This window comes from Dasypus novemcinctus, chromosome 30, assembly GCF_030445035.2.
Source record: "Dasypus novemcinctus isolate mDasNov1 chromosome 30, mDasNov1.1.hap2, whole genome shotgun sequence".
Lineage (NCBI taxonomy): Eukaryota > Metazoa > Chordata > Mammalia > Cingulata > Dasypodidae > Dasypus > Dasypus novemcinctus.
The window spans coordinates 45,314,975-45,326,535 of NC_080702.1; the positions used below are offsets into that span (position 1 = coordinate 45,314,975).

Here is an 11,561-nt window from a genome sequence, read left to right on the forward strand (position 1 = left end):
TTAGATTATCTCTACTGAACTCTTCTCATAGAAGTTGTATAAACTAAGTGATGGACTTTACCTGAAAGCTGCAGAAATGAGTGGTTTAGATATATTTATAGTGAACTGATAAGAATTTTTCTATGGGAGAAAAGTAAGAGCTATTATTTAAAAACAAAGATGAAATCTCACATTCCAATATGCTTTCTCCTTAGTTCTTTTCAAAGTAAGGACTTAAAGCTATGTCTGACATTTTTCTCATTCTGAATTCTCTCAAGACATTGTGTATCCTGTGGTAAATATGATGAGGAAAACACATTGCTAACTTGGAGAGATTTATTATTGGATAAACATCTCTACTTGAATGTTCTGTTTTTGTTCTACATCAAAATACATATCAGCAGAGATATTTCATTTCCAATATTTTAAACTTTAAAGATTAGGAAAAGTATTTTCTGTAAAGTTTTGTATGTATTAAATATATACATCAAATTCAAATTAATGGCTTTGATTTATGTTCTAAAGAAAAGTGATTAGTAACACAGTAATTAGTAATAGCCATAGTTGTAACTATATGAATTACAACTTTGTGTTAAGTGACATTTTGTACTTTTCCCTTAGGCTCATTTTATTTTATTAACTAACCAACAAATCATTTAACTTCTCTTAAAAAAAAACAAACAGAAAAAGTGGAAGGATGAAAAGTAGGAAGGAAGGAGGGAGGAAGGCTGGAAGGAAAAATGGATTAGGAAAAAAGCTTTACATTGTTTTAATATTTTTAGTTGATCAAATCACAGGGAAACTTGAACTATAACCGATTAGAATGTGTATCAGATTCTTTGTTTAAGTGTTACTAATGGGTTGAATTACACATCAAATATCAGATCATTCCTTGTATAGGACAACATGTCATCTATATTACTGAATAAATTGTGAATCCAAAAATCATTAAGTCATTAAATGTGATTAAAATGATCAAGTAATTTTTTCAACATTGATTGAACATTACAGCATGAAACATGTCAATTTGAAGAATTGAAAGCATTATGTGTGTACATTTCAAATAAATTTGAGATGAAAAGTAAAACATAATTTCTAACAGCAACAATAATTTTAGGAAATGTAGGTTGAGATTTTTAAATTTTTATTAATTGTCTTGTATCTTCTACTATATGAATACTCTGGCAATTAGGAGACGCAAAAGTTTTTTGAATACTTTTAAGAATTTGGTGTGAAAAGTGATTGATGAAATGGCGCTTTTACAAAATTCTAACTAGGCCCATCATGCCTTTTATTTACTCAGGGTGCTTGTTATTTTATCTTAAATTTGAAGATATTTCTGTCAAACCTGTAAATTAACTTATCATAAATGTTATAAAAACATATCCAGTATATTCTTTTTTTTTTAAATAAGATTTTATCACTCATCTTGGCTTTTTTTTTTTAAGATTTATTTATTTATTTATTTCTCACCCATTCCCCCTCTACCCTGGTTGTCTGTTCTCTGTGTCTATTTGCTGTGTCTTCTTTGTTTGCTTCTTTTGTTATCAGTGGCACGGGAATCTTTTTGTTGTGTCATCTTGTTGTGTCAGCTCTCCCTGCATGCAGCCCAATTCCTGGGCAGTCTGCACTTTCTTTCATGCTGGGTGGCTCTCCTTATGGGGCACACTCCTTGTGTGTGGGGCTCCCCTATGCTGGGGACACCCCTGCATGGCAGGGCACTCTTTGTGTGCATCAGCTCTGTGCATGGGCCAGCTCCACAAGGGTCAAGGAAGTCCAGGGTTTGAACCGTTGACCTCCCATGTGGTAAACAGATGCCTTATCCACTGGGCCAAGACCACTGCCTGTATATTCTTACTAGCTTATCTTTTTGACCAGAAAACCTGAAGGCTAATTCAAATTGGCATGTTTTAGACAAGTCAAGGAAAATGAAACCTACTTTTAATACGAGACCTTTGGATTTCCTGAAGATGTTAATGAGAAATGATTGAATATACATTAACAGTGGAAAAAATTAAATTCATTTCAATATAATATAATATAAACTCCAAAACAACTTTCAAATATTCTTTTTGAGGTGATATAAACTTTAGGTAATCTATGTCAGGGTATGACAGTGCAATATTGTGAATGAATCTTTGCCATTAAAGTATAAAATGCAAATTTTTGAGTTGTATCTATATTTCCCTAATAAAAATTTAAAATATATAAATATCAGTTTTCATTTCAGTCTTTATTAAAATAACGTACAATTGATCTATTAATTAAATTATTTGAGCATCCTTAAATATCTGGGGGAAATTAATCGAGACATTCACTATAAAGTGTTTAGTATAAAAAAATCTCACAATTTATTTCTTGCAATCTGCAATCATTTTACATATGAGGAACTACATTACAGGTCTTAACTTGTGCTATAAACATAATATTCCTATTTGATTTGGAATAGCGTTATCAGTTCAAGGGTTTTAGCAGACATGATTTTACGTCAAAAATACACAGATCTCTACTTTCTTGAAGAGAATAGCAATTTTCTGATAGTAACTTCTAGGATGTACTGTGTCCACACCCCATGTCAGTGTTTTGGAAAATCTAGAGACTGAGGACACATGGGTCCCTCAGTGTTAACTTTTGGAGTAAATTAAGTCAGTGTTTGTGGCAAATTGTTACCAGGTTAGAAGTGTGGAAGAGGAGAGTTCTTGGAAGAGGAATAATAAAACATGGGTTCCCTGGAAAATAGATAATCAATAAGAAAAACATTCTCTCCATCTAGACCAGTGTCCCATGGGGAAATGATTATTCAAGTTAGGATCAACAAGAGGGACAATGCCTAATGAGCAAATACAGAGGAGCTGTAAATATCTCCTCAGCTGCATTCAATTATCTTGTGAACCCTCAGGCTGGACAACATATGGATGTTTCTTTTGGGGTCCTAATTCTGGTTTGGGGACTGATGCCTAACTTTCTTCTCCTGCCTTGTGTGGGGATACAGCCTCAGTCCCCTTCACCAATCACCCAGGCAGGAATTTGGGCTTCTGCAGAAAGACCTTCTTACCGATTCCATCCAGGTGAGACAGAGAGCCCAGGAGGTCATGCATGGAAGAGTCAGGTGGATGGAAGTTGAGAGCTTTGATTTGAGCTCATCTGGGATCTACTCCAGCCAGATCCAAAGCTAAGTGATCATTGTACTAGTTCTCATGCCTGCTTGCTACATTAATGAAAGTTTTTGTTAAAAATGTTTGTCCATTTGAGTCAGTAATGCAGGACATATTATAAATGACTAAACGAAGGGAAAGGAAGCCCATGTGAAAAAGGGAAGGCAGGGAAAAAGCAGCTGCTGGAAAGTGAAATATCTGTCCAAGGAGTTTTGCAGTTAAGTGGGAATAGGGGACTGGGCTACTAGCTGTGGCAAAATGTACAGTGAATTGAGGCATTGATTTTTTTTTTTACATTTAATATGAGATATATTTAAGATAATATCTATTGATGAGAAATATCTAATCCAATGCAGGTAGATATTTCCTTTCAATAGCATTTCATGAGGCATATACTCTCACATTGAATAGTCACATAAAAATTATTTCTATATAATGGGTGGAATCTATACACTATAAATTTACTCAGTAATAAGTTTTTAGAAAGATCAGGTCTTTGTTGCAAAATTATTAAAAAATCTCACAGGAGAACTTACTTCAAGGCATTTCAAAACACTCCTCGGGACCAGGGTCCCAGTCACTGAACATTTTATTTCATGAAAGCAAAATGTAAAAATAGTGGGAGCTCCTGCCCACTCGGAGACCTGGGGCAATTAAAAAAAATATGGCTCTGTCCAAACTGAGGTTTTGACTTGGCCTGAATGCTCCTGTTGTGGGCTGCATTTTTTTAAGAAGCTCTTGTTCTCTGGTCCTGGACATCCAGTATGGGGTCAGAGAAGCAGTGTGGCAGCCTCCTCCCCCTGCACCTCAACAATGACTCTTAGAGGGCAAGCTACATAAGTTGTCCATAGGTCACTTACAACCCCATTGCAAATTATTTCTGCAACTCTATACCTTTGGATATTAGGGTATATGTCCTTATTTTTAAAGTAAATTTTCAGTCAAAGAACTGCAAGCATTTCCCCTCAACTTTGCTCTTTACCTTTAGTTCCTGTGTCTTTATAAACATATTTAGAGGAATGTGTGAATGTCTATCATCATAACAAATGATGTTCACCCCATTGTTTTTCAAACTTAGAAAGTTCTGCTTCCATCAGTTTCACAGATCAATTTTTATGTGTATTACAACCTGTCTTTCACATCCATTTTCCTCATTATACCTTTTGGGCATTTTGGGTTAGATCTACTTCTGAATTTGCATCACTTTCTGCCATCTTTTGGAAGCCATTTTACTTTCCATTGGACCAACAATGGTAGCCTTTATTCCTTACATAATCTAGAGCAGTTCCCAGTCTGCTCTTGCTGGAAAGAACTAATTGAACCAAAGTAAGGATGTTGAATAGATTCTGAGAGATGTAAAAAGAATGTGACATTTGAGAGTCTGAAGAAAAATGCACCTCTGTCATCACTAGTGATAAGCAAATCTTTACTAACAGGGTGAAGCTATGCTGAGGTATTCATGCACATTGATTAAGTCTGTTAAGAGTTTTCAGAAGAAAGATGCCATAATGCCCACAATATAGCTGAAAGTTTAAAGTTCAATTATTATCAACTATTATAAAGTGCATCTAAGATTCAAAATAAGTTATATAGAATTCCGAAAGTTAGCACTTAATATAATTTTAAGAAGACATCAAATACTTCATGTAAAAATTCCCAACATTTGTGTAATAGTTATATGTTTCCAATTGTGGAATATTTGTTTATTCCCATAGGTCATTTTACTCTTGAAATGATTGTTCTATGAAGTGTCTTGTCATTGTAAAAAGATGTCACTGCCTTTTTCATTTGAATGAATTTTTTTTGTTCTTTTATCAGTTTTTCTGAGCTTCAAGGGTCTATAACTGCACTAGGAAAGCCAGTTGAACAAAGGAAGATTTACTTCATCAGTTTCTCTTGCGATGCTTGACTTTATATCTTTTTTTTCACTTGAAGTACATTTAATTCCTTCCTCTCTTATTACTTAGTAAGGTTTTCTGTTTCTTTATATAAAGTGAAGAAAGTGATCATAAAAAAAGTAGCACCATGTTTAATGTGCATACGGGGCTTGTCAGCTGGAATTTCAGAGCACCATTTCTAAAAATTCGGGCAACAGAAAAACAGATGTCAGCTTGGATTGTATTTACTCCTCGGTGATCAGTGTGGTTGAGTGTGAGAAAAGCATGATGCTGAATCAACACAATGATGCTAAGGTGTGCATCATGTGTGTGAGTTTGATCAGAATATTTGATGGTGTGTGAGCACTCCTGAGAGTAGGGCTATCTGAGCTCATATACTCCAACGGGGGTTTCCTATAATGCAGAGTTCAGAGGCTATTCTGAAATAACCCAAAGGATTAATTCCATTCCATTTGGTGGGATAGCTTTGCAACCAAATTAATGAAGTATAAGAGGTTTGCCATATGGATAAAGGACTCACTGAATTTGAAGATTCAGCAATAACAAGACTCCCTTGTTCTTAAACATCCTCTGAAATCATCTCTCTTCACTATCCCCTTAATCATTTTCCTTCCACACTGAACTCCTTGTTCATTCTGAATATCTTAAACAAGTCACATATAGGGTCTTTTCCCAGGAAGTTCCCTCCACTTGGCACAAATTTCCTCTTATGTCCTCATGGCTCCAGCTTTCTCTTTCTTTAAGTGTCTCTTTAAATTTCACATTATACATGGGACTTTTGTGAACACCAAGTGAAAAAATCACCATCATTTCAATTTTTTTACCTGCTTTCTTTTCTTTAAAACATGTATAATCATCTCATTTGTAAGATGATTGCATTTTAATTGCATGTATTCTCTCTCTAAGACCAGAAGTTTAGGACTTTTCAGTTACAGCACTTCAGATTCATTGCCACAACTCTACTTGCTTCTTAGTCACAACTCAATATATATTCCACAAATGAATGAATTTCTCATTAAATATGTAGTATTCATGAATGCTTGGTAAAGAGCTGAGTTTGGGAAATGGAATTCCTAATCAGAAGTAACACTATAAATATGCTAAAGGGCTAAGATCCATATAAATAATAGAGATATTATACTTTTCACTGAAATAGACTATGTATCATTTCTATTTGGATAGTGATACTTGTTTTGTGAAAACTACTCAAGTTCCTTTTTATTTCTTCTTAGTCTCACCAACCATATGGGACCTGGAAATCAAACGCAAATTTCAGAATTTCTTCTCCTGGGATTTTCAGAGGATCCAGAAGTGCAGCCTCTCCTCTTTTGGCTGTTCCTGTCCATGTACCTGGTCACCATCTTTGGTAACCTGCTCATAATCCTGGTCATCATCACTGACTCTCACCTCCACACACCCATGTATTTCTTTGTCTCTAACCTGTCCCTTTGTGACATCTGCTTATCCTCCACCACTGTCCCAAAGATGCTGGTGAACATCCAGGCTCAGAGCAGAGTCATAAGCTACACAGGCTGCATCTCCCAGATGTACTTTTTCATACTCTTTGTAGGATTGGATGACTTCCTCCTGACTGTGATGGCCTATGATCGCTTCGTGGCCATCTGCCACCCCCTTAACTACACAGTCATCATGAACCCCCAGATCTGTGTCCTGATGGTTCTGGGGTCCTGGGTCATGAGTGTTATGCAATCCTGTTTACAGGGGTCAATGGTGTTACGGCTGTATTTTTGTACACATGTCAAAATCCCCCACTTTTTCTGTGAACTTCGTCAAATGGTCCAACTTGCCTGTTCTGACACTTTTTTCAATTATTTAGAAATGTATTTACTAGGTGGAGTTCTAGCTGTGGGTCCCCTTGCTTGGATCCTTTTCTCTTACTCTAAGATTGTTTCTTCCATACGTGCAATCTCATCAGCTCAGGGGAAGTATAAAGCATTTTCCACCTGTGCATCTCACCTCTCAGTGGTCACTCTATTTTATTGCTCATGCATGGGGGTGTACCTAAGTTCTCCTGCTTCACACAACACACATTCAGGGGCATCAGCCTCAGTGATGTACACTGTGGTCACTCCCATGCTGAACCCTTTCATCTACAGTCTGAGGAATAAAGACATAAAGGGGGCTCTGAACAAGTGCTTTGGAGGAAATTCTGTAAATTGGCATTTGTCCCGTGGAGGCTGAAAAGCTGTTTTAGCAACTTTCAAATCCTCAGAACTAGAAATTTGCTTTCTATGGTAAGGTCATGTAAGCAGACCTGCCAAGAGACCAGTGATCTCAACTACAATGAAGTAACAATTTCAATCACACAGTGTGTTGTGAGACCAGCTTTCAATTTTTGATGATGAAAGCTATCTCCTTGATATTGCTAGCTTTATGTCCATGTTTAAGGAGATTTTTTTTAAACTGCGTGCAGGAATGTGTTGCATTTACTATATTATTTTATGTATCAACATTCTGATTTGTTTGAAAACTTCTGCGGCTGCCTATGAATATGAAACTTTGCTCCCTCTATAAAGAATATATTCCACTGTTCAAAACTGCATCATTAATTTTAAAGAGCAAGCATTTATTAACATATTTATTTACTTTAATACTCAGTTGTTTTAACTCTTTTTTGTTCAGTGATTTCTTCTATATGTTTGTTCAAATATGACTATGCACAAGAGTTTAAAATCTGTCTAATCCCTCTTGAAATTTAGTGTTTTCATTCAGAGCCATAATTTATTACTGCACAAATACTCACGCCCTTGCGCATACTGCTGGTTACCAGACAGCAAATATTAATGGTAGTTTCCTTTTAATGTAGGTATTTGCAATTAGCTTGAATTGCAAGGTGATCATGAATGCTGTATTTAAACACTGTAGGAATGTTCAAATTAAGGATCAGTAATCTTTCTGAATGCCTCGGTTCTGTTCACATTTATTATTGTATCAGTGAGCTGTTGATGCACATCAAGCCATCCCATAAGTAAATGGCTTAAGATAATGCTTTAGTATTGCATGGCTGCCAAGTGCTCGAGTTGATTGATCTCTGCAGGTACCTCATGAGTGTGTGATGAGCTTTGTGTCACCTGGGGTGGCGCTGATGATCTTTTCTTCTTTCTCTTATGTACTGGGGACTTTGCTGGCCCTATGGCAGTCCACCTGGCCTCAACTGACTTTCCTCACCTTTCATCTACATGTTTTTTTATTCTCAAGCAAACCATTTGTGGAATTGTTCGTATGACAGACTTAGTGCTCCAAGTACAGAAGCAGAATCATGCCAAGGCCTCTTGAGGCACTTCCCTTTCAGCATAGACTATTGGCCAAAGGAAACAGAGTGCTTTAAATACTTCCCAGAATCAAAGTTAGATGAAGAGATTCACAGAGTCACACTGAAAAGAGATGGAATCTGAGAAAGGCGGTATTTTAATTTGCCAAGTGGCTGTGATAGGAAACTCAGACTTGTTGGCAGAAACAGTAAGCATTTTTCCACCTCAACTTTCAATCTAGAAGTCCAAAATCAAGGTCTCTGCAGGAAGGGTTTCCTCCCAGATCCTGTAGCAACAATCCTTAGGGCTGCCTTATGTGCATCTCTGCCTCTGCCACATGGCCATCTGCCTCATCTCTGGTTTCTTCTTATTTCTGACTTTAGTTGATTCTGTCTGTGTTCCTTTACTTATAAAGAACCTAAAATTATGGATTAAAGCCCATTGTGATATAATTTGGCCTGATGTAAATAGAGTCTGTATAGATCATATTCTGAAAAGAGACCCTACATAAAATAATTGTAACATCTTCAAGGGTCCTATTTAGAAGTGATTTCAGGTACACAGGACTGGAGGTTAGGAGTTCAGCTTATCTTTTGTGAGGGACATCATTCACTCTCAATAATGCAGAAAATTTGTGCCATCACTGAAACCATATTGTTGTACATGTCTGTAGACCAAATTCGGGTCTGAGGCCCTGAGTCAGAGTGGGGTAGTCAGGATCATTTGCAAAGAAGAAAGCAGGGAGAGCTGTGGGGAGTTTATGCATATTGAGTTTATTCCATGCTCTTTCCCTTCCTCTGCTCTCTCTTCTGCTCCTGCTCCTTTAACCTATATTTATTATTCTTATATTATTTATATTTATTATTCTTTCCACTCTTCTGTTTACATGGGAGCTGCTTTTATGTCACTACTATCAGAAAATGGGATTGGCTCTTACAGTGTAATACCTCTCATATTACATATACTGATTAGCTGGCGCATGGGTCATTTGGGATGAAGTCAACCCTGGAAGCTAAGGGCAGTTATGCTGTGTCACCGCTTATCCAATGTATCAAAGAAGTATCCAGGATACTTAGACCACTTAACTATTGGGCTCTAGCACCCCCTACATTCCACCCATTAAATGGTTGGCATCTTAGGGGCTCATCACCACAAGGCTGCACCCCTGGCCCAAAGGCCACTGCAACAATATAAGGCACAACAAAACATAGCTTAGTAAATTACAAAACCAATGCCAATTAACACAGCTCATTTCCAAATGGATCCAAGATGTTCAGTTTGATTATTGACTATAGTACGATTACAAAGAAGCCATTGGTCCATCCTGCTGTTATCTGGGACACATTGGCATGTTGTACAATGCACTGGGTTACTATTTCCCTTAAGGTTTCATGTTCATCTGAACCCCTGCCCCCCAGCCATTATAGATAGAATGACCCTCTGCGGGGTGGGTATTTTCCATATTTCTGTGGAGTAGTGCTTCTGGTTGTCTTCATATTGTTTCCCATTTTGGTGTGGACCGGTCAGTTTTCTGAAGACATGTTCAATTATCCTCAGTCACCAGGGCAATGGTTCATGGAACACCTTCTGCTCTTTCTGCTGGCAGGTCAGTGCATATGTAGCACTGGGTTATGTTGTGAACATGGGCATAGGTATGAGATCCTGTCAGTACAGTGTTTGCTGTTGTCACCCTGAGTGGAAAGACAGTATAGCTAAAGTTACCATGAGAGGTAAATCACATCCTCTTCATCTTGGGGAAGAATGGTGGCAGGCTCTGGTGACTTGCCTGGTCTGGATTTCCATACCTTGTCTGCCCACACTAACCCCTTCCACAAAGGGGATAGCTCCCCTGGAAGCAATGGTATGAACCATATTTGCAAGATAAAGTTACCCTCAGAATGCTTCCCCTTGAGGTTTCAGGCAGTACAATTCATACCTCAGATGGCCATTTACAAACCCATGGTGTCATGGCCAATACCATTTTCACACCCTCTCCATATGGTAAGAGGATGGCTCTCCAAGTGGGTACATCAATTGCAATAGTCCATGGCCATGTCCATACCATGCCACTGTCTGTGTGGATCCCAAGGCCGGGGAGACAGGCAATACCAAAGTTCATCTAAAACTTTAGGTAATGCAAGTGTCTGAGGTGTTCATTAGTACATGCAAGGGTAAATTACATCCCTGTACAACTAAGTCTAGGGATGACGGCCCCATTCAACATGGCTGCTTATTTATAAGGTGTACTGCCCACAATAGTTGGGTAGTCCACACCTGCAGGGTCAGCTCCCTTGTAGATATCATGTGTAATTTGTCCTTTAATAAACCATTATACTGTTCAGTCATGCCTGCATCTTAAGTTTGATATGGAACTTGCAAATGCCAATCAGTGCTTTCTTTTTTGCCCAGGTTTGCACTTTGGAACCTGTGAAATTGTTTCCTCTGTTACTCCACACTGCAAGAGAATACCCATCCTGGGCACTTAAGATATTCAGTGCCACAATGGTTCTTTTCTGAGTGGCTATTTGGAATGGAAAGTAAAAACTAAACCTGTATTAGTAGCCACAATTGTGAACAGGAACTTATATCCTTTATCAGAAAGCAGAGGTCCACTCTAATTTCACAGCCATAACTGTAGGGGGTTTATCTCCTTACTTTACAATTCCTTCTTTCATCAGAACCTACTGTCTGCATGGATATTGTTTAGCACATAGATCACAGCCTGTTAACATGTTCATTGTATCTCCAGTTGTTAATGGGATGCTATATCACCTGGCTATCTGCAGGGGGTTTGAGCCCACATGACCCATGTGTCTATGTAACCGAGTGGCCCATCCAGCTGTTTTAAGGTTATAAAGTTCTTACTTGTGCTAGAATGTCTGTAGAGTCCTTTCCTGGGCTTATGAGAGGTTTCTGCCCTACTACATGAGAAAAATTATGCTACATTCTTGTTCTCTGCAACACAAGTTCTTCCACAAATTTTGTGACCAGAGAGGTCTTTTACCAATCACCCATTCTTGCTTTTCCCGCTGGGGCAGCTATAAAGTTAATCCTTTTTACATGGCCTAACTCTGTACACACAGTAATAGTGCTGGGTTCATGCATTATAACTAGCCACATGGCTCTCATTTCAGCCCATTGGCTGCTTTGACAAAATCTGGTTTCAAATCAGATATCTTATGTGTCCACTCAGCTACCTACAGTGGCCCAAGACACTGCTATGCCTTTGTTGGACCCATTTGTATACCAGGCATCAG

The 11,561-nt window shown here is 37.9% G+C and overlaps 1 protein-coding gene across 1 annotated transcript; it reads left to right on the plus strand.

Annotated features, from left to right (window-relative positions):
• Positions 1–6,277: 6,277 nt before the first annotated feature.
• LOC131276866 (olfactory receptor 7A10-like) lies at positions 6,278–7,234 on the plus strand. The gene has a single exon (XM_071212802.1). The coding sequence runs from the start codon at positions 6,278–6,280 to the stop codon at positions 7,232–7,234; it is 957 nt and encodes a 318-aa protein (XP_071068903.1).
• Positions 7,235–11,561: the final 4,327 nt, after the last annotated feature.

Bases quoted from the DNA above. Each gene is read 5' to 3' on its own strand.
- LOC131276866 (XM_071212802.1), top strand. From the start codon at position 6,278: ATGGGACCTGGAAATCAAACGCAAATTTCAGAATTTCTTCTCCTGGGA.